The sequence below is a fragment of the Microdochium trichocladiopsis genome, assembly GCF_020744255.1.
Source record: "Microdochium trichocladiopsis strain MPI-CAGE-CH-0230 chromosome Unknown B0I36scaffold_8, whole genome shotgun sequence".
Classification (NCBI taxonomy): domain Eukaryota; kingdom Fungi; phylum Ascomycota; class Sordariomycetes; order Xylariales; family Microdochiaceae; genus Microdochium; species Microdochium trichocladiopsis.
The window spans coordinates 46805-68178 of record NW_025763551.1 but is presented as its reverse complement, the minus strand read 5'-3'; the positions used below and the strand labels follow the sequence as shown (position 1 = coordinate 68178).

The 21374-nt window shown below is 54.1% G+C and overlaps 7 protein-coding genes across 7 annotated transcripts; 4 read left to right on the top strand and 3 right to left on the bottom strand.

Moving 5' to 3' along the window:
• Positions 1-1069: 1069 nt before the first annotated feature.
• B0I36DRAFT_413877 (cytochrome P450) lies at positions 1070-2894 on the top strand (the record flags this gene model as incomplete). Its single annotated transcript, XM_046162013.1, has 4 exons — positions 1070-1286; positions 1481-1569; positions 1631-2220; positions 2282-2894. 4 exons carry the CDS (start codon positions 1070-1072, stop codon positions 2892-2894), a joined length of 1509 nt encoding a protein of 502 aa, XP_046008881.1.
• Positions 2895-4391: 1497 nt separating this feature from the next.
• B0I36DRAFT_365340 (ferritin-like domain-containing protein) lies at positions 4392-5780 on the top strand (the record flags this gene model as incomplete). Its single annotated transcript, XM_046159117.1, has 1 exon — positions 4392-5780. The coding sequence occupies one exon, from the start codon at positions 4392-4394 to the stop codon at positions 5778-5780; it is 1389 nt and encodes a 462-aa protein (XP_046008880.1).
• Positions 5781-6066: 286 nt separating this feature from the next.
• On the bottom strand, positions 6067-6888 carry B0I36DRAFT_328883 (uncharacterized protein). The gene has a single exon (XM_046154643.1). The coding sequence runs from the start codon at positions 6791-6793 to the stop codon at positions 6344-6346; it is 450 nt and encodes a 149-aa protein (XP_046008879.1). The 5' UTR covers positions 6794-6888; the 3' UTR covers positions 6067-6343.
• A 2881-nt stretch (positions 6889-9769) lies between these two features.
• On the top strand, positions 9770-10625 carry B0I36DRAFT_413869 (uncharacterized protein; the record flags this gene model as incomplete). The annotated part of the gene is made up of 2 exons (XM_046162011.1): positions 9770-10415; positions 10555-10625. 2 exons carry the CDS (start codon positions 9770-9772, stop codon positions 10623-10625), a joined length of 717 nt encoding a protein of 238 aa, XP_046008878.1.
• A 496-nt stretch (positions 10626-11121) lies between these two features.
• B0I36DRAFT_413867 (uncharacterized protein) lies at positions 11122-12143 on the top strand (the record flags this gene model as incomplete). The annotated part of the gene is made up of 2 exons (XM_046162010.1): positions 11122-11608; positions 11674-12143. The coding sequence occupies exons 1-2, from the start codon at positions 11434-11436 to the stop codon at positions 12141-12143; spliced, it is 645 nt and encodes a 214-aa protein (XP_046008877.1). The 5' UTR covers positions 11122-11433.
• A 998-nt stretch (positions 12144-13141) lies between these two features.
• B0I36DRAFT_248546 (Sodium/hydrogen exchanger family-domain-containing protein) lies at positions 13142-15127 on the bottom strand (the record flags this gene model as incomplete). The annotated part of the gene is made up of 4 exons (XM_046150395.1): positions 13142-13486; positions 13614-14006; positions 14143-14930; positions 15010-15127. The coding sequence occupies 4 exons, from the start codon at positions 15125-15127 to the stop codon at positions 13142-13144; spliced, it is 1644 nt and encodes a 547-aa protein (XP_046008876.1).
• Positions 15128-15874: 747 nt separating this feature from the next.
• On the bottom strand, positions 15875-20086 carry B0I36DRAFT_328877 (alpha-1,4-glucan lyase). Its single transcript, XM_046154642.1, has 10 exons — positions 19699-20086; positions 19175-19632; positions 18136-19105; positions 17625-18071; positions 17295-17556; positions 17188-17229; positions 16862-17129; positions 16679-16785; positions 16447-16596; positions 15875-16386 (listed from the first exon to the last, which is right to left on the bottom strand). Exons 1-10 carry the CDS (start codon positions 19995-19997, stop codon positions 16078-16080), a joined length of 3312 nt encoding a protein of 1103 aa, XP_046008875.1. The 5' UTR covers positions 19998-20086; the 3' UTR covers positions 15875-16077.
• Positions 20087-21374: the final 1288 nt, after the last annotated feature.

Below are 21374 nucleotides of genomic sequence, written 5' to 3'. Positions count from 1 at the left end.
GCAGTCAATCAAGGTGGGGAGTCGCGTGCTGAGTACCTCTATGTGAGATGGTGGCTAGACCACGTAGTCATGGTCATGTTTCCAGGACTAAGTGGCCTGTCCTTGTATTCAGCAAGATGTATTGATTTGGTTTCCGTATATAGCAGAAGTTCTTGACTTGGCCCAGGGATTGCGAGGCCATGTGAGCTGGTTGTACGGCGGCCACGCTTATGCAGATCCTCCCTACTGTGTCCGCTCCATGCTTCTTCATCCCCAGCGGTGCTTGGAATGGGGGATGATAGACCTGACACTAACTTGCGCTCACAAGGTTGAGCAGCCACGATGATGGGTCCCGGTTCGGTATGCTCACTCGTAGATAACGTGGGCTTATTTCCGGAAGCCGCTGTTGCCCCTGCTGGTGGGAGTTTGATACGATCACGAACGCAAGGCAAACCCGCCGTGTTGTTGTTTCACGTGCCGTGCCAGCCAGGGTGCCTCCACACCACTGATCTGGGCGAAATCGGCACCACTGCATACTGTCTTGGAAAGCCGCTGTCATTTGTGCATCGCCGTCGTGCGGCCTGTCTTTGTTCTGCACAGTCCAGCATCAACTTTACAGTGCTCCAGTCAAGCATTTGCAGCGATTGACCAGCGCTGGAGAGGACCCGCCGCGTAAAGCGTTGTCATTACGCATATTTGCTGGTTGTACAGCTTGATGGCTGCATCGATCATCACAGCGGAGGGCAAAATTAGCTCGAATGAGCTGTCCATAAAGGGCGGGTCCCAGAACTTTGGCAGTCACTCATGCCCGGGGTCCTCCAACTGCCGTCGGGTGACGAGCATCCCCTACCGTGTAATTGGTCCCCTCTGCGGCCAGGGAGGAGATGGTGGCATAAGCAGCGAAGGATCAAGTAGTGCAATCCACAGAGTTTGGGGACTCCGAAAGTGGGTATCCCGGGCGAATCCTTTGTTCTAGGACCGTTGCTCTTCACCTTCAGTACTTAAGGCAGCTCATGGTTGTCGTCCTTTGTCCGGTACAGCATCTATTGAAACATTGCAACTCGTCGTCAGTCGTATCATTCCATCCACAATGGACCCCAACATGCTCTTCACAGACAAGATGCAGCTCCTTGTCCCCATCGGGGCATTGTTAGTCGGCGCGATGGTCATAGTTCCGTGGCTGTCGCCAGGATCCGCTTCGACAGAGTTCCCTCTTGCTGGCGAGGAGCTGGGCACGTCGGAGAAGCGACGAAAACACTTTATTCGGAGCGCAGTACAAATGCACGCCGATGCATATAAGAAGGTGAGTAATGAAGACCCTTGATTTTGCCCTGAGAGTGGTCATTATTCTGATGGCAAAGCTATGCAGTTCAAGAATCAAATATACCGAATCAACGAGGCGGAAGGCAAGTGGAAAGCATCCACAACACTGACCAAATCCACTGTCCGAGTCTGCAACCTTTTCATCTCGACCGCTGGCTCACTATATGTTTGCGTGCAGGAGAAGTCATTGTGCTTCCAATCTCTTACGTGGAGGAGTTGAGGAACATGCCCGACACAATCATCAACAATGTAGAAGCCCTCAACGAGGTCAGTTCTTTGCACAGTCGCGTTCGGCTTGATAGGCCAAGAGCGACGCTGACAATACCAGACCCTTCAAACTCACTACACAGGCCTCAATTCTTACAATCCACTCATGAATCATGTCATTCGTTCCGACCTCACCCACAATCTGCCGAGGATCAACCATCTCCTCTCCAAGGAAGTTGCCCAGACAGTACCTGAATACCTCGGCAAACATCGGGAGTGGACAAGAGTCAACATCAACGAGAAGCTTTTAAAGATGGTGGCCATCATCTCTGGCCACGTCTTCATCGGTCCTCAGCTCAACCGCGACGAAAGATACCTGGATGCGAGTATAAACTACACGGTCGACTTATTCAAGGCAGCAGGAGAGCTGCAGAAGTGGCACCGACTGATCCGTCCCATTGGCAAATACTTCATCCCCAGCGTTCACCAACTACACGAGCAGAGGCGCCGTGCGAAGGAGTTCCTGGTCCCCGTCGTTCAGAAACGCAGAGCTCTCCGCGAGGCGGGTGAAGAAGTGCCGGACGATATGCTACAGTGGATGATTGCCAAGGCCGACAAGTTCAACGTCAGTGACGACGGGGATATAGCCGAGACACAGCTCACACTCAGCCTTGCGGCCATCCACACAACCACGTTGACGGCCACGCACGTGTAAGCTAGCACGATTTGTTGAATCAAGTGCAACACCGCAAAGCTAATTATGAGGATCCAGCATGTACGATCTCATCGGAAACTGCGCAGAGGTCATTCCGGAAATTCGCAAGGAGATCGCAACCGTCATGGCTGAGAACGACAATGTCATGACGACGCAGGCGCTCTACGAGATGAAGCTCCTGGACTCAGCCATGCGCGAGTCTCAGAGAATGAATACGACCGGCCCCACGCGCTTCCAGCGCCGCGTCAAGAAGGACGTTAGACTCTCCGACGGAACCTTGCTACCTGCAGGGTCGAATATCTCCGTGCCTCACACGGAGACGCTCTCTGATGCAGCAATCTACTCGGAGCCGCACAAATTCAATCCGTACCGCTTCTATGATATCCGTGCTGGCAAGGTCGAGGACCCTCTCAACTACACCAACAAGGAGCAGTATCAGTTCATCAGCGTGAGCAAGGAGAACATGGGCTTCGGCTACGGCCGGCACGCGTGTCCAGGGCGCTTCTTCGCCGCCAACGAGATCAAGCTTATGCTGGCACGCATCCTGCTCGACTATGACATCAAGATGCCCGATGGCGTGCGAGGGCGCTACCCTAACATTGTCAGGGTGTCGGCTGTGCTGCCGGACCCGACCAAGGAGATCATGTTCAACTACGTCGGAGAGGAGTAAATCAAGGTTGTTGTCGGTGTTTACGTTCCGCCGCTTTTCTATGTAGGTTACGACCAAAGCCAGCAAGGCCTGTTCCCCTGTGTTTGATGTGGTTTGCCGAGTACATATGACGCCAAAGCATTCTGCATTAAAACCCAGAGCATCATCTCAATGACCCAAGGTCTACAGGGCTACTTAAAGTTTGCAAATGACAAATATTGTTAACGTCAAAGTTCTTTTGCGGGCACTTCGTAGCCGGCCAAAAGTGGCCAATCTAGTCCCTTCGCCCAACCAACCAACGACTAAGATCAGATGGAGTGGGGACTGGGCGGGCCTGAGCCCAAGTGCCGACGCCATGGTGATTCTTAGCTACAATAGTAGATCACCGGAGTCCAGGGGCTGTGATCGTGTGCAGCGCAAAGTGCCGGCGCCAGCACCCGTGCCGGGGTGACCGGGGCCTCCGCACCCGCAGCCGCCGTCCCCATAATTTGCCGGTCTGGTGCGGTCATAATGACATTGCCCCCACGGAATCACGGTATCATTCTACCACTGCGGGCGTCACCACTTGTCGAGGAGGCTCGTGTTTGCTCAGTATGGCCGTTGTGCTCCTGTGGCAACTGACGAGTCCAATCCGCCAAGATGAAAGCAATTGATGTCTGTCATGTCCACGCCCATGGACGCCATCGCCTGATGCTGTTGAATGTCCCAGGAAATCGCCAGCCAGACCTGTCTTGAACAAGGAAGAAAATATTGACTGCCAGCAAGCCAGTCTGGCTCGATACGCCAGTACCCTAAAGCCGATATCAGAGGGTCAAGTTTGGAGGCTCCCTAAGCCAAAAGTCTCCCAGACAGCCATAAGGTTTCCTATGCCACGTGGCATGCTGGATGTGCCTGGAACAATTCCTCCGCCCGCGGAAGCATCGGGGGAATCATCGCCAGGTGTGCAGGCTCGGGTGGGCCGATCGGTGCAACCTTGAACGGTTCTTGCTAATGACCAAGGGGCCCCTTGCATGCCCGGAGCGTTTCCCACAGGCTCGGCGCTTGGCTCGCTTTGGCGACAAGCTATCTGCTTGTGGTGAGGGAGGAGCACCGATTCGAGACCCAGCGCACCCCAGTCAATTTGTTCCTCCAACGCACAGTCGCTGTCATCATAACCCAGCGCGCTACCAGGGATGTCTGTAAATTCTGTAGAGTCGCATTCCACTCTCCCAGGTCATGCTGTCATGATGATTCGGCCATTCGGCAGCAACACGAGCAGCTGCTGTCGGCAAGCTGGAACCTTTCATCATCTGCCGGCACTTCCAGGTCAAGCTCGCAAAGGACCATTGCCCTTCAGCCGTGGCCGAATCATGACGTGTTGACACGCTCAACGTCACCAAAGCTCAGTGCTTCAATTGACCATGTCAGGCACGGAGTGAAACAGATATAAGTCAGGCATCGTCGGCCGCTGGGTAGACAGCCACATCGTCCATTCGGAATGACACGGTCGATAGGAACACACTAGCTACACAGCCCAACATGACCAGATACAACTTGGCCAGGCTCACGCCTGCGCTGGCTCTCTTCGGGCGCGCTGCTGCCATCCCCTTTGTGTCAGACGCTACGACTACTGTGTCATCGGCGGCACCAACGACACTCTTGCCAGTGCCCGTCACCAATGTCACCTCCCATGGTCCGTACACAGGCCCGCCGCCAACCACCACTGGCGCCTTATCCACCGATGTTCTGGCCCCGTCCATCCCTGCTCTCCCGCCCTTGCAGCAGAAGTACGACTATCCAGCTGATGGCAAGCTCCACGCACCGGAGCCGGCGCCATACACTCCGAATGACGGCTTGGGGACGAATGGTAGCGCACCCGTGTACCGCGTGCAGAGTGACTTCGACTACCAGTCCCTCGCTCTGGCTTTGTACCAGGAGTGGATCGAGCTTGACCTCTTCCACCATGGGCTGGCCAAGTTCTCCGAGGAGGAATTTGAAGCTGCGGGCCTCACGGCCAAGGACCGCTATCTAATCCAGTTCATGGCGGAGCAGGAGGTTGGTCACGCGACGGTAGTGACCAACATGCTTGGTCCCGAGGCACCCAAGCAATGCACTTACAACTACCCCTACACCACTGTCCGCGAGTTTGTCGACTTCAACCAGAAGCTTACCCGCTTCGGAGAGTCTGGCGTCTACGGCTTCCTCAATCACCTCGATTCGCGCGAGGCGGCGACTATCCTGCTACAGTCCATCACCACGGAAGCTCGCCAGCAGATGATCTTCCGCCAGTTCAACGGCCAGTTCCCGATGCCCGTGTGGTTTGAGACCGGCATTCCGCAGTCGTGGGCATGGACTCTGCTCGCCCCATACATCTCGTCGTGCCCCGAGAATCAGACTCGCCTGATCTGGCAGAACATCCCCAAGCTCACCGTGCTCAACCAGCCCAATCCCGCTAGGACCAATGGCAGTAATGTCTGGAATGACACTATTCCTGGTGATTACCTCAACACTCTCAGCACTGCTAACATCAGCTCAATGGCGGCTTGTGGCAATGATACCTGCGCTCCCGCCATCACTAATAATCGCTCTATCCCCTTGTCCTACCCTGGTCGTCAGGTCTTCCTGTCCTGGGATGATCCTGGCCAAGCTGTTGGTCCCAACAACAGTTACGTCACGTCGACAACTGCGGGTATGCCCAAGTTCGCTGCGTGGGTGTCCCAACTCAACGTTACTTATTCCCCGCTTGAGTACATCAGTGGCAACTCGGCGTACACTATTCAGCCCAACGTTTCCACAATCGAGGGTGACCCGGCCATCAATGGTACCATGTTCCTTGCCGTGACGGATTTGGACTTATTTGTAACCCCATTCAACATAAGTCAGATCAATCCCCACGTTCGCGCCTTGACCATTTACCAGGCTGGCTAAGCCCAGCAGAGATCTGCGCGCGAGATAGGGTGTTTGACGATTCAAATCCGTGTTGAAAAGTTCATGTCGAGGAGACTGAAAATGGTGCGGACCGTTGGATCGTTACGGTGGATGCAACTAGGGGCTGAACACGGATGTTGTATGACTTATTATATACTGTATCCAGGAGATATCGCGACTCAACTCGTGTCTTTTTTAACCCGTGACCGACAGTGCGTTAAGTATGGAATTATAGTCAGGTGGAGGTCATCACATTGAGCTACATTCATATGCCTTTTAGATTTCCCTGTCTACTTTTCAAAATGTGGACGAGTCTCGTCGTGAGGGAGATGTGTGCGCCCGACATTCGTTCACGCAAACCAGTAGTACTGTCGTGACGAGGTAGATTCCCTCGAACCACCTTTCAGGTTTCCCTGTCAGTTGATACAAAATCCGATGTGCAGTGGTTTCATAAAAGTCATGGACTGTCAGGTCAGTGTTGAGCGAGCTGCTTTCCATAACATCTAAGAGTCTAGAGTTTCTTGTCAGCCTCCTATTACGGGAAGTTTTGTGCACCAACACTTTCACCCCACAACCTCTTTGTGGTTTACAGGTTGTGGTACTTCACCCAAACCGTACCGACTGGAACTTTCAAGCTCATGACTTCCTGCTGGCGTGAAATAATGATTATGCCACCCCACATGCAGCTCTTGAGGTTGCGGCTGGTGAAACATTTCCGCCGGACCATGCTGATTGAAGTAGTACTCGTATTGCTGCCGCTGGTAGGGGTCCATATACTGCAGCCCAGACGAAGCTGTGTGGTCAGCTTGGCCGTACTGGTTGAAAAGATGTTGTTGCTGCTGCCCTCGCCAGAAGCCACTGCCGGTGCGCACGCCCACAGTGAACAGTAACACAAGGGCTATCAGGACAAAGAAGTTTTGGATTATGCCCTTAGCAAGGACCAGGTTGCCGAGGAAGCTGATGCGCAGTCCCGTGCTCACGGCCTGTCGCATGATGATGCTGTTGCACACCATGCTTAACACTGCCGATACATCAGCCAGCACGGCTGCAGCTAGAAGAATGCCCGGGACCTGGAGGGTGAATGTGCAGTGCTCGTCAGCGGTGAATCTGCAGCTGTTATCTCAAGGCAAAGCACTGCTGCGAATGTGCGTGCATATGGGATTTATGGAAGGCCTTGTCGACTCACATTTATAGACCACTGCAGGTCACTTCGAATTCGGGTCATGTGTATGATCTTGATGGGCAGCCACACTGCGCAAGCGAATCCTACCACGAGGACTATGTCAAAGACTAGTGCGAGACTGATCGCAAGCACCTGCTTCTGCTGCGAGTTGTCGCTTATCCCTAGTACGGATACGGCGGTGATTGCGACAGCCAGAACGAGTTCGAACAGCAGTGCCACTAGTGTCACCATGTATCCCTTCTTGGCGCCTGCGGGCAATTTCGATTTTCTCGTTGTCGCGGCTGTCGGCCCATCGTTGAGGCTCGCTGGCTGCCAGAGCGCAAGGACGCCCAAGCCTGCACTCACACACAGACCAAGGAGCATGAACAGCGAGAGGCGCAGAGCGAGTGAAGAGACCGCAGCGAGGACGCCAGTGAGCAGTTTCGATCCCCCATTTCGCCGATAGACCGCGTCGACCAGAGCCAAACTTGTTGCACTGAAAGCAATGGTCCCGTGTGTTAGTGCGTGCATTCGAGTCCGGAACGCAGATGAAGCAGAAGGCAGGGTGAACATTACCCAAATAATGGTTGCTAATGGATATTTGACCAGTGTGAACGGTTTTCGCGCAGGTTCGTGGAACTTGCGCAGAAGCACGCAGCTCGTGACGGCCAATCCCAGGGCGGGCAAGGCAACGAGCCCAGCAAGCGCTGCCTGAATCACGAAAGTTGTGTCTGCCATCCGGTCCTTGTTTTGGAAGGGCCTGCCTGAGGGATGGATGTATGAAGGGGGGAGCCATTGCGTATTTAGAAGAAGGCTCTGAGACAAGCCAAGCATGCTCTCCGAGGAGCTGAACCCAATCCCTGCTTGACATGCTGCTCGGAAGATGCTCCCTTGCATAATCTACGCAATTGGATACAAATGGCCATCGCCCCTGGACACAGCCAGGACCTGAACCTTGCAGGTCTGCCCTACTTGGCGGAGACCTGCATGGCACAGCCACCCGAATTTGCCCACACGAGCTTGAGGTGGCGACGAGAAGCTAGACCAGTCCAATTCAATTGGCGTGCATGTTGGCGTCGAGAAGTGAAGCAGCGATTGGTCAGCCTTGCCAAAGCTGTGTCGCGCGTGAATGTGAGCGGATCAACTGAAGCCCTAGCTGGTCGCGGATCGACAGTCCCTGATTTACAACCCCCTCCCAGGCGAGCCGGACTGTGGTGAAGACAATACATTAGAGCATGCTGAACAATGTTTATATGGATAATGCAGGATGGGATCTCGAGGATGTGGCACCATCCCGTGTACAGTGTATAACCCCACGGCATTGTGCTGCGAGCCTTGGACGCGGGTGGGCACGGTCAAAGGTGTCGCTATGTACTACCTGAGACGAGGAGGCAACAAAGTTGCTCTGATGCGACAGAAAGTCTCAGCCTGGCAGCAGGGATGAAGAAGAGAAGTGAAGAAAGAGAAAGGAAAAGGGAGCCTAACGCCTTTTGAGCCGCCACACCATTTAGTAATGACGTCTTATCACTACGTCCACCCACAGGTTGAAAACAAAGTACCAGTGGTAGTTAATATGCATACACACTTTTTTCTTTCACATTAGGTGTATGCTGCACAATCATCGGAGAGGGTGTAAACAGACTCCCGATCCACAGGCAATGTACCCTCAAGATTTGCAGCGTAATACAACCGAGAGACCTCGTTGAGACGTGGAAAAGGGGCTGTAATAAAAAGGATCTACTACGGACTAAACATTTGTAGGCAATGTAAGTATAGGAGGCACGTCGATGCGTGTATGGTCGATAGAGAGAGTATTCCCTTCTAATTGTTGTGATGGTATGCATTCCTCTCAAAGGCGTAGAATCTAAATGATTTAGAAATATATTCAAGAGGACATGTCTAAGGTTGCCGGGCGGATCCGTGGACTATCTAATGAGCGAGCGAAGTCTTTGCAGTATTACTTCCCTCTCCCTTCCAATCGACGAGGCCACTGAAGTCCGATCACTTTTACACGACCTATTATTGCTAATGCTAAGCATCAGCTATTCATCAAACGCTGCATGTGGCACACAAAGCACTTTGGTGGCGGCAGTTGAGCAAGAGGAGCCTCTCTAGAGTTCCTCAAACAATTAAAAATGGGAGGCTGTTCTAGACAATTTTAACACTGATCCTTGGTTTTATTCTAGCCCGACCCAACGTCACCGAAGCTCTTTCAGGTTGGGAGTCTATTGGTTCTGCTGGAAATGCATGCTCTTATAGGTGGTCTCTCAATCGCGACCACGCGTATCTTTCTACGAGGACATTTTAGAGGACATACTGAGGTCAGCTCAATCTGGATGCGCAGTTGGGCACCCAGCACAACCAGTGCTCGGCCAACCAAGGGACGCAAATACCAGGCCTCGGCAGCGGGGCAGGGAACCGCAGCGTTGTCATCATCCTCATTGATACGGGTCAGACGTTCCGGTTCGGGTGCTCACCCTGCTAACACGCGGCGAGACTGCACGGCACCTATCTATCTCTCTCTCGCTCGGCGAGGATTCCAGCCTCGGCCCCCACGTGGGGAGCCAAGCTGGGCGGGCATACATTTGGAGGTTATGTTGAATGCGCCGAGAACTGTCAGCTTATTTCATATGCCCGCTTAGTAGTGTTATTGGCTGCCACGCGGAGCTGGGGCCCATGCTAAATCGCGCGCACAGCGGAAGGACGACTATAAGAAAGGAGAACCTTACGACGGGCCGCCCAATGCGAAGTCAACCAAGAAAAAACACGAAGAAACAACAAGAACACAAGGAAAAGCCAGCAGACAAAATCAGCAAACAACGAAAACATGACCTTTCTCGACCGTCACCCAGCCCTCACGCCACAGGACGAGGCCTTCCTCGCGGCCAACCCATGGATTGCGAAGCTTTACTATGATCAGGCCCGCGCGGTACCCTTCAGCCCAGGCAGCCGACACGTAGAGCCTACGCCGCCCGTAATCGCGCTATACGAGCGCCTCTTCTCGCGGACGCTCCGCGACTCGGGGGCCGTCCCGCTCTGCCTGGCTTGGCATGCGCCGCTGGACTTTGAGAGCGCCGAGGCCGCTGTCGCGGAGCAGGATGCTGCTGAAGCAGACAGGGCAGACAAGAAAGAGGTTGAACAGAAGGAAGGGGAGATCTATCTCATTCCCGAGATAACAATGGCGTTTGATCTCGGCGAAGGGATGCGCGGATACCACGGCGTTGCACATGGGGGTATATTTGGCCTACTAATCGACGAGTGTGTCGGCAACTACCTCGCTCTAAACCAGGCTACAAGCTATACGGTCGAGCAGGGCGCATTTGGTCAGCAGAAGGCCCAGTCGCTATCTAAAAGACTATGCGGGCTCGGCGGGACTACGGCCTTTACGGTCGGCATGGACGTGCGGTTCTTTAGGAAGATTGATGTACCGGCCGCGGTAGTAGTGAGGACTTGGCTAGGAGGCTACACAGGCCGTAAGTTTGTGGTTAAGAGTGTTATCGAGGGCAAGGGCGGGGTGAGGTTTGCGTCTTGTGACTCGACGTGGGTTGTCGTTAAGGTTCCAAAGAGCAAAATTTGAGATCTATGAACGGGCTGTCTTACGTCAAGGTCTAGGCATAGCTGGTGAAGATGCCACCCATACATGCTATGATGCTATTGCCACTTTCACAGTCTATGTATTATAGACCTTTAACTATTTTCTTACTCGCAGTGTCCTTTCTAAGGGTTCTCCTCAAATTCAGGATAGCTTTGGAGCTAGAGAGAATCCATGCTTGGAACCCGTCGCAAGGTTAAAGTGAGACACGGAATACGCCAACTGCAAGTGAAACTCTGTGACGTCCCGATGGACAGGCGGCAAATTAATAGGCTGTATAGGGCTCCGCAAGGGACTCGCGATTATGCAGCGGCATAGAGTTCTATTAGTGTTGGCCACCGATTGGAGTTACCTCGTCAGATGGCGGGCTGAGAATCATAATCGTGATCAGCCTTTAGATCGGGACGTGTCTTTCGGCGCATGCTCTTGCCCCGCTAGCGTCCCCGTATAGCTAGACATGGCGCCTGTCAGTGTGTCTTGGTAGCTTGCGCATGCGTCATGGCGGCTTGTTGATGAGACATCGTCGTTGAGGGAGTGTCTCGATCCATCTCTCTTGCAAATCTCGCCGAATCGATTAGAAGCATTCGGAGCTATAATGGCGATAGATGGGCCACCGACAATCGATTCGACACATGCTGAATGGGATCGGCATTGCCACTAGAGAGCCAGTTTTGTCTGGTGTTACGCAATGAGGTTCGCAAGGCGTCACTCGGCGAACCTGTGCCGGAGAGACAGCAGCGAGAGTATATAAGCAACCATCTCTCCCGCTCTACCCGGAGCAGGACCTAGCTTGATCCGTTTCAAAGATTAGCAAACACGTAACCGCCTGTACCGCCGATCGTCATACTCTTTCAGACATCTCTTTATACAGTATTGCACCCCTTCCAACCACAGACACCATGAAGTTCTCCCACCTTCCTGTCTTTGCCGCTGCCACTTCGGCCACCCCCTTCGGAGCCCCCATTGAAAGGTCGAGCAACCTCGAGGTGCGCCAGGGAACCAATCTGGCTGCTGTTGTGCTTGGCTCGGTCAGCAACGTCGCCACCGCTGTTAACGCCAGTCTGGCCACGACACGTGAGTGCCCCTAAAAGGGCGTCTACCAAGCCTCCTCAATCCATCGGTCTGATCCATCATAATAGAGCAAACCATTCAGACCGCTGGCAACAACATCAATGTGCAGGTGCAGGCCATCATTGAAGCCAACCTCCGAGCCGTTGCTACTGCTCTGGCCAGCGGTGGCCAAGCTATCAGCAATGCCATCGCAGCCGCTGGTGGCAACATTGCCGCTGCTGTCGCCAACTTCACCGCCAGCCAGATTAACCAGGTAATCTTGGCCATCGGACAGCTCGTCAACCTGCTCACCAATCTCGGCATTAGCTTGGAAATCATCATCAACAACCTGGAGGGCGTCGCTCCCGCTGTGCTACAAGCTATCGATGACGAACTAGCCCTCATTCAGAACGCAATCAATCCTCTTGTCACCCCTATTGTCAATGTGGCCAATGCGGTTGGCGCGGTCAGCGCCGATGCCAACGTTATACTCACTGGCTTCACTGCTCTCGTTCCTGGTCTGGTCACCATTGTCAATAACGTCATCGACAACTCCTGAACAGCACAGGACAGATCATGGGCCCGTGTCTGAGCGGCAACTTCATGGCACATGAAGGCACAATGATATGCCAGCTCTTAAGATTGTGGGGACCATAGGCCGTCTAGGACTTGTCGTACTTTTGCTTCATGCTGGATGAGATATGGTGAAGATAAATGGCCACAGAAGGTTCTTTCGTTGCTACGTCTTGCCGATAGTCGGTTCCTTACTATTGCACAGAGAGCAATCCGTCCTTCTTTAGCTCCTGCAGAACAATCGAAACATGTCTATCACGAATCCCAAGCAGCTTCTGTATGTCCGTGCTGGATCTGTGAGTGTTTCATGCTTGTTTGCGCATGCCCGCCGTCGTATTTGGCCGAGCTGATGACGCAGGCTATCGTCTCGCAGCGAGAATTTAGTCATTAGGGACAGCCTCATCAACGCCTGCACCAGTGTCGCCACTCAGGGGAGGGTAGCAGCTGAAGTCATGGTCTGCCCTCCGCAGCGCTCTTCGTTCACAAGGCATTTCTTCCGGTCCAGCCAAGACGGACTGGCGCGTGCTGTCTCGAACATGTCATTATGCAAAGCGCTGACTGGGACGTACAGTGTCACAATGGTCCTTACTAATACACATCGGGATAAACACTCCATTTCAGATCTAGGATTCGAAATGCAGTATCAAACCCCCCTCCGCCTTCCCCGCCTGTGCAGCAGCACTGTCTCCAGATCCGGGACAATGCTAGTGACGCCAAGGCCTAGATCATAGTGTCTTCTCCTCCATCCCAATTCGCTTTCCGTTGGCACACCCTCTCCCGCCTCTCGCCCCGTTGACATTCTGTATCAAACCCCTCTGTCTTGTTCTGCAGTCAGATTCGCGCTTGCTTTTCTCGATCACACCTCAACGATGCGGGAGACATGGATGTATCAGACTGCCCCAACTCACCTTAGGACATGACCCGCCATTGCCACCCCCGGACTGGTCCACGCACTTGCATGTCTATCAAAAGACCGGACCCTGACTAGTCGACATGCTCGTCCGGGAACCTGATCGTGCGGCTCGGAAGCGGAGGTGTTTCCGGACGCCGGGGCTCGCTGCCGCCCTGGGTCTCAGCTCCAGCACCAACAGCGCGAATCACCGAACCGCCAATGCGGTGGACGGGTAGGTTGACGTTGGGAACCGAGTGGCGGGGACTTGCGTTTCTGGACCGCGAACGGCTGGCCGACAGGACAGGGAAGGCGTTGCTCACACGCTCGCGAATCCTGAAGCGCGAGTCCTGGTCGTTGTCGAGGGTCAGGGTGCGGGAGAGGGTGCGGGGAAACCAGAAGCCCAGCTTGCCCAGCGGTACACTGAGACCATGGACGACCTGCAAGATGGAGAATTGGGTCAGACTTGTGTCAGTGCGTAGCTGCGACATGTCCTGGCCGCATGCGCCACCGTGAAACGTCTACGCATGCCGAGGGAATAGAATCTAGATTGGGCAGGGCACTCACCACACTACACACGGCAACGAACCAGACAATGACCGTGGTCGCCTCCCCGAGATGCGCCACGTCCTCACGCGGGCTACCATCATGGCCCAGGCTCTCGATAAACTCGAGCGTGATGTAGAGGTAGAAGACACCAGAGACACCCACAGGGCCAAAGAACCCCATGAAGATGGCCTGGCGCAAGTCTTCGGTCTGCGGGATCCACCTGTGAGCCCCGAGGATGACGGGCGGGCGACGGAGCAGCAGGATGAGGATGCCAAGGGCGACGAGGCGGTAGAGCGGGACCACGTCATTGGTCATGAACTTTTCCCATGGGCACACTGCCCCGTACCACATGAAGATGGACACGTTGAGGAGCATGTCGATGGTCGGTTGAAGGGAGCTAGAACGTGGCAACTTTTGTTAATAATCTCAAGGCGTCACATGTCTTGGGTGCACTCTCGCTGCAGGAATGGTGGTCTGTCATACTAGATTGCAGAACGGTCGTTAGAACATTGCACATGAGGCCATCTTACCGCCCGGCATCACTTACCTCATCAAGCGTCTCAAGGCGGAACCAGTCATCCCAGGTGAAGGCGTTTCCAGCGATGAAACAAGCCAGGACATCGTCGCTCCCGATCATGCCACACGTGCCCGTGATGAACAATGCCAGCGAGATGGCAAAGACGAGAAAGCTCTCGCGATCCACCCACTTGTGTGTCTCTGCATAGTGGAGGAGATCCTTGGCCACCCACCCCACAACAGCACCGTACACAACCGAGAGAATGATGGTATATCCCCACGTCTCGCCAAACCACAGGCCCATGGCGGTGGCCGCGCCACCGGCCGCGCTGACGCCGCCGTCGCCCGTGTACTTGATCAGGTACAGCGCGAAAAAGAGAAACGGGTAGCCGAGGCCGTCATTGGCACCCGACTCGGCAATGATGATCTTCTGCAGCTCTTTTGGGACGTTGTGATCGGCAAAGCGGCCTTTGACGATGACGTTGGACAGGACCGGGTCGGTCGGCGTCACACAAGCACCAATGGCGAGAGCATGCAGAAAGGGAAGGTTAGGCACTAGCGCCCAGACGAGGAGACTGGTAAGCAGCCACATGATTGTCATGACTGGGCCGACTAGGAGCGAGAGAGGCTTCCATTCCTTCCGGAGGTAGCGGCTCGGGAGCTGAACACCGGCGAGAACAAGTTGCACGCCAAGCACGAGGCGCGAGAACGCCAAGGTTATGGAGTTGAGGTTGGTCTCGATACCCTGAGCGTACTCGATGGGCCGAATCAAGTTGGCGGCATGGGGAGAGAATGCCACGCCGGCGAGCAGAGAGATGACTGCGGTGGATCAAATGTGTCAGCTCGAGAAACATATCAAGGGGCCCAGCCTGCAGAACCGGGATACAAGGGTACGTACGAGCCTCGGAAAGGTAAAAGTTCTCCTTGAGAAGATATGACACTAGGCCAAACAGAGAGATCCAGCCACCAAGGACACTGACGACAATATTGAAATCGGTCAGCGCCAGAGTCGGCATCGTGGCCCTTGTTGCCCACTCGCCGTGGCGCAGGCCGCTTGGCTTAGCAAGGAAGGCCTGGGGCGAAACAAACAACGCACAAAGGATGTGCTTGGTGGGGTCGCAGGCTTGAGTGTGAGGCAAGCAAGCAGCAAGTGAGGGTCCGAGGTCAAGTGACGCCCGAGTCGTCCTTGGAGCTCCGCAGGGAGCGGTGGTAGTGATAGCCGAGAGGCACGAGAGCTAATGTTATTGGCGCATTTGTTCGTCGAGGGACAGAAGCGGCAGACAGCAGGGACGCCACTTTGCGGGCGGCAGGTGACGCGGGAGGCGATGACGGGCCGCGACAATGGGGCGGACCTAAGCTTGGGGTGTCTGGAATGCTGGAATGGCAGGAGGTGCAGCAAGTCGGCGGAAGCTTTCCCGGTGTCTCACTGGCGATGTGCTGGTGTATGGGAGGGTGTTGCCGCTGAGGAGCGTGCTGCTGCTTTCTTTGGCGGGAGTGAAGATTTGCTCGTGGAGGTGCAGAAGGACAGCTGAGATGGCGGAGCCGGTCTGGCGAGAAGAAGGAATGCAAGGGGCCGCGTGGAGGGACCTCGACATCAGGGGGCACGGCGGGGTCCCGGTGCTCTGCTCCGTGGGAAAGCTTATCTCCTTTAAGCAGCCCCCCGCCGTGATCTTGGCCACTCAATTTCCACATGCAAGTCCCTCCTTGGTCAGGTCAGGTTCGATTCGGCCCCGCCCAACGCACACGATGGGCCTAACTCATAAGCATTGTATTGCTCGTCTATGGGAGCTCGCGTGGAGGCGTGCCGCCACTACATAAGTGTGGTCAAGTAAAGGCTCGCCACATTTCGTCCTTAGAAGGTACATTTGCGAAAATGACGTATTTGATCTATATAGAGCGGTAAACGTCTGCCATGCTTCAGAGCAAGGAACTATGGACAGCTCGAAAGGCAGCAAAGACGGCAGGACTAGATTTCCGAGACCATTGAGATCGTAATGTGCAGGCCCTCCGTCGTGTGCACGTCCTCCACCGGCACTGTGACGATCGTTGCCCTGTGCTTCCGATCAACATTGACGTCATACTTTGCTTGATCCAGAGTCACCGACACCTCGGCCGTGGCGAGGTCGCTCTGCGGCAGATGCCAGAATACAAACTTGTACTCCGAGCTGATCATTTGCGTCAGGTTGCCCTTGAAGCCATTGAACGGTGTGCGGGCCCACAAATGGCGGGTGTATTTGACCACATGGGTGGAATGGTTCACTTGCTTGGTCGTGACCTAAGTCTCAGTTAGCGATGCTGTCTGCCAGACGAGTACCAGCCAGAGTCCCTTGCATACCTGCTTGAACGCCACCTGAGTGTAGTTGCTATCGGCTTTTTCATCAGTGAGTCCCTTGGTCCATTCTCCCTGCAATGTGCCGCCCGTCTGCGAGGAAGCCTTCGGCGCGCTATCTCGTGAAATCCCGTCGTCGAGGAACATGTCATAGCTCTAACGAAGACGTGTTAGCTCTGTGGGCAGCCAGTTGCCTCCCACAACAAGTGGGCAGAAACAGATGCGGGAAATGACTCACATTGTCCTTGCCAGGGTAAACGTGGATAGTGATGGGATTCGGATCTTGCTGAGCCGTGCTGTAGTCAGGTACGAAGTCTCGGACCTGGATCTTGGGTATAATTGCACCTGTGAATGTACAGAATCAGCGGTTAAATCACGAGCCAGAGAAACATGGGGCCGTGTCCAGAGAGCCGGTGCCTACCTTCCCTGATGTACATTGGCGTGGAATACGGGATCTGTTCGTCGTCGTCGCTGATGCGGCATTCATATTGTATACGGCGACCACCAGGCGTGGAGTTCGCGAGCGGTAGACCAATTTCATCATCCGCACGAAGATTCATGGGAAGCCAATGGTCGGGATACGGCAGATACAGCTCGCGGACACCACCCGATGCTGCCTCGCGGTCCAATTGAGGAGCGACCAGGAGGTCGTTGCGCACCATGTATTGCGAGCCGGTGCAATCGCGATTCTGACCCGTTAGCACAGGACGGGCCGGGATGGTATGAATTCCTCCAGCAGGCACTCACATCCTTTGAGAACAGCGAGCGATCAAGCTCGTCGGTGATGGGCTACAAGTCCGTCAGCAGGCATTTTCCGACGACATGCTGGGAAAGGAGCATAGCCCGCGACTCACCATGGCCCGCGCAATTGGCAATCCTGTCAGCATGTTTTCGAACATGGCGTCGTAAAGAAGCTGCATTAAGGAGTAACGCAACCGGATTGAATAGCGACAACTTGGGAGTACGGCGCGGTAGATCTCCGCCTCGCGGTCTCTGTATTTGTCCTTGTGCTGTTCGTAGTGGAGCTGGTATGCATAGGGCTCCTGAAACCACTTTCCAGGTTTTCTCTGAACGCCCGGGCGATCGATCCAGTCTCTCTGGCGAGTGTAGTGGTTCCTGATACCAAACATCGTCAGTTAGAACTCCATAGCGTTGAGCTCCAGCACCAATAATGGGGCACTGACCTGAACCAGGGTAGTAAGGAATACGCAGAGTACCACCGGATCAACAGCTCGGGATCGGCGTAGTCCAGCTGCCGCTCGTCGGCCTCGAAACCTCCGACGTCTGCTCCAGCGATTGTTACACCGGACAGGCCCAGTGCGAGGACCTGCGCAACAGATATTTTGAGGAAATCCCAGGTGGAAGCGTTGTCGCCGGTCCACAGGCCTGCGAATCGGTGACTGCCTGCAAAGCTTCCACGACCAATGATAAAGTTTCGACGATTCTCACGCCAGGCAAGTTTGTCGTTCTCGTTGTTCTTGTCGATCCTATGCAAGTTGTTGAGGCCATGGTACGTCGCCTTGTGAAGATTGTAGCTGTAGAGTGACCAGATTTCGATGGCCTTCTTCTGCTGAGAGGCATTTGGGTCTCCGCTCCATCCGTCCGAGTCGATCATCAACCGAAAGGGTAGCCTGTGTACTGATCAGCCATTTCTCAAAAGTGTGACAGTCGAAACGCAAGGGGAGGCCATCTTACGACTTCATATCACCGTATTGCTCTGCGATACAAGGACTTGTCATGTCTTGCCATACAAAGTCCAGACCACATTCAAACAACTCTCGATACTGCCTTCCCCACCACAGACGGACGCTCTTGCTGTTCAGGTTCGGGTAAAAGCCAGGGTGTCCAAGGTTTGCGCCGTAAGAGATGCCACCATGAAATGGCTTGCCTGAGTTGAATTGATCCCTGAACGAGTAATCATCGCGCTGCTCATACTGTGGCCTTTTCCACTCGTTGTCGGGTTCGGTGAAGTACACACCCGCAGTGCCCTGCTGAAGATAGCGTTGATCCTGAGGATTTGGGGCCGAAGGATCAATGTCGCGCAGGTCTACAATGAAGTAACCAGCCTTCAGGGCTTCGTTCAATGTGGTATAATCATCGTTGGGCGTGGAATTGATATAAGGCGTTATGTTTGTGCTGCACTTGACACCTAACTGACGGAGGTCCTTGAACATTGACTCCGGGTCTGGGAAGCGGCCTGCGTTCTTGTTGATCGTAAAAGTCCGGTAGTCGTCTTGGATGTCGACGTCAATGTGCATCCCATCTAGAGGGATCCCAGCCTTGCGATACTCCTTGACAGCGTCCAAGACCATGTCTCTTGTATCATACCCATAGCAGCCTTGATGATTGCCAAGCACGTATCGGGGCTTGAGCTTTGGCTTACCAACGATGGAGGTGTGCAGCTGGATGACGTCGGCCACGGTATCCCCGGCCATGAAGATTCCCTGAAACGAATTGAAACGAGTTGCAACTCTGAAGGTGGATGGGTCTGCAACACCGATGTCAACGCAGACATGGGAGTAATTATCTATGAAGGTTGCCACCTGTGTCCGGTAAGCTGGTTGTGCATCCACCTCAATCCAGTAGGGCTCAGAATGGTACAGCGGTTCGCTGTCGTTCAACGGGCCTTGGCCATAGACATTGAAGTACCGCATATTGTCAAAGTCTGTCCGTCCAGCTGTTAACCTGAGATGCTCCCGGCTCAAAGTTATGAACCATAGAATGATACACGTACTGAAATAGTTCAAGAAGGTTCTCTCCTTAAAAAAGGAGCTACCGCCCTGCTCGCCAAATCCCATATAGTCGGCAGTGACTGACCGTTCGAGGCACAGGACAGTAGACTGATCACCGTAGAGCAGGCCCCGGGGTTTCGTCTGCCAAATGACGGCGCGGCGTTGGCCAGACACCTCGTTGGGGAACCCCAGGCCGTCATGGTTGCTATCTTCCAGATCTTGAGCTTGGGGCGGCCTTGTGGCAGGCTCGAGTCCTGTCAGCAAGCGAACTGCTGTGATCTGGAAGGGATCTTTCTGAATCCACAGTTCCAGCCCTTTCTCATCCTTGCCATCATGAACAACTATGGACTGTAGGATGTAGTACTCGTCGCTTTGAATCAGGTCTACTCTCCAGTCAATATTCTGCACGCGGTCAAGAACACGGATGAGCTCGGTCGTTGTATCTCGGATGATTGTGCGGCTATTGATTCATCAGTATTTTGAGCGAGTGGAGGTTAATCCAAGAGGCCTGTGTTGGCCAACCTACGTGTTGTAGTCTGTGAAGTCTTGAGGCGACTTGTTTTTTGGACTGAAGCGGACGCGCCAGACCTTGGGCCGGAGGAACTGGATCAGAAGGAGTGAATTATCGTCGAAGCGGAAGATGCGACCGTGGCGGCAAACCGGGTTCTGCTGGCCATTCGACAGTTGCTGATCATTATCAACATATGAGATAGACCTCGGCTGTTTCATGCTAGAGCCAGGCCCGTCAACATCCAGGCTGAAGAAGTCGTCGGCCTTCTTGAAGATGTAGGGGTCCCTGAGCTTGATTTGCTCGAGTGTGCCCATTGTGAAGGTCTGGAAACAAGTTTAAAAATGAGAGCTGGATATACAGTCAACGGCGTCACATGGACCTGCTGGGCAAAGGACGAGCCGCCTGGTCTGGAAATTGAAGGTCAGGAAACTCGTTCTACTGCCACAGGCTAGATGAAGTCTTTATACCGCAGACATTATTCGTTCTAGCGCCTGGCGGCGACGCCGTGGGCAATGACCGAATCTGGAGACCTGCGTTGCGACCGATGGCAGTCGTCAGCAGATGCAACCAACCGTTCAGCCAGTCAGCTCCGTCGATGTGCCTCCAGCCCCCATGCAGGCCCCGGGCTTGCAGGGATATTGTCACTGGGGCTGAGCTCTGTGGGGTGCACCTTGGCTTAGATGCTGACGCTAATAATTCAGCATGCGGCAGGTGCTGAGCATGCATGATGACCATGTGCTTGGCCACCGGCACTGCCACTATAGTCCCGGGTACCTCGGAATCAAAAAGCATAAGCCATTAACGTAATCCACAAGCGACCCGCCCACACAAGCGACCCGCCCACCTTCTACGCACTCGTACGATCATATATAAGTTAAATCAACCATAACGCCTTAAATCAATTCAAACTATTCGGAATCCTCTTCTTCAGAGGCAGATACAACTTTCTGATACGTACGAGCATTATACCCGGGCTCGCCGCAGACGCCACATCGTCGCGCGCGCGTTTCGGGCCTCCTCGTACGACCACTATTCTAACTCGTTTCCGCCATTAACTACTGCGTCGCATCGATTTGAGCCTTCAAATCCTTTGCCTGATTAATCGTGAGGGACCCTCCTTTCTATAGCTGCTTTCTTTTCGTACGACGACGGCGGCTAAGGCGGTCGTTTACATCTCGAAGTTCGGCGAGCTCTTGGCACATAAGGTCCTGCTCGTGTACCATCATTATGACTCCTTTTCTTAGCTGCCGTACGCTCTCAACAATGGACGACGGTGAGCTATTCTGGTGTCGTACGATGCGATTTTCAATATACTTCGTCTGCGATTCGGTCTCAATTGGGTTGTTCGGCGTCTTTGAAACCCATGGGGGTGGTAGTCCAGCAGAGGAACCTGGCGGTGTCGGCGTATGAAACTTCATATCTAGCTGTGAAATTATATAATTCGGGTCGTACGGTACTAGGCCTGTCGCTCTGAAGCCTGCCTGGATGTTTGATTTGGTCATTACAGCGTCGTACGCCTTATAAAAGGCTGGGAGGAAGTCCTCCTTTGAAACGTAGGTTACGTACGCCCGCATTAGACCTTCGATTTCTTTACCGTACGCCCGTTTCAGAGGTCCAAAGCACCCAACATCGAGAGGCTGGAGCTTATGCGACGAGTGAGCAGGCATACAGAGTGTTACGATATTCTGTTC

Coding starts and splice junctions, on each gene's coding strand:
- B0I36DRAFT_328877 (XM_046154642.1), bottom strand. CDS start 19,997: ATGGGCACACTCGAGCAAATCAAGCTCAGGGACCCCTACATCTTCAAG. Junction 17,130..17,187: donor GCTCGCTGTTCTCAAAGGAT/GTGAGTGCCTGC, acceptor CTAACGGGTCAG/AATCGCGATTGCACCGGCTC. Junction 16,387..16,446: donor CTCAGGTGGCGTTCAAGCAG/GTATGCAAGGGA, acceptor ACTGAGACTTAG/GTCACGACCAAGCAAGTGAA.
- B0I36DRAFT_328883 (XM_046154643.1), bottom strand. CDS start 6,793: ATGGTGTGCAACAGCATCATCATGCGACAGGCCGTGAGCACGGGACTG.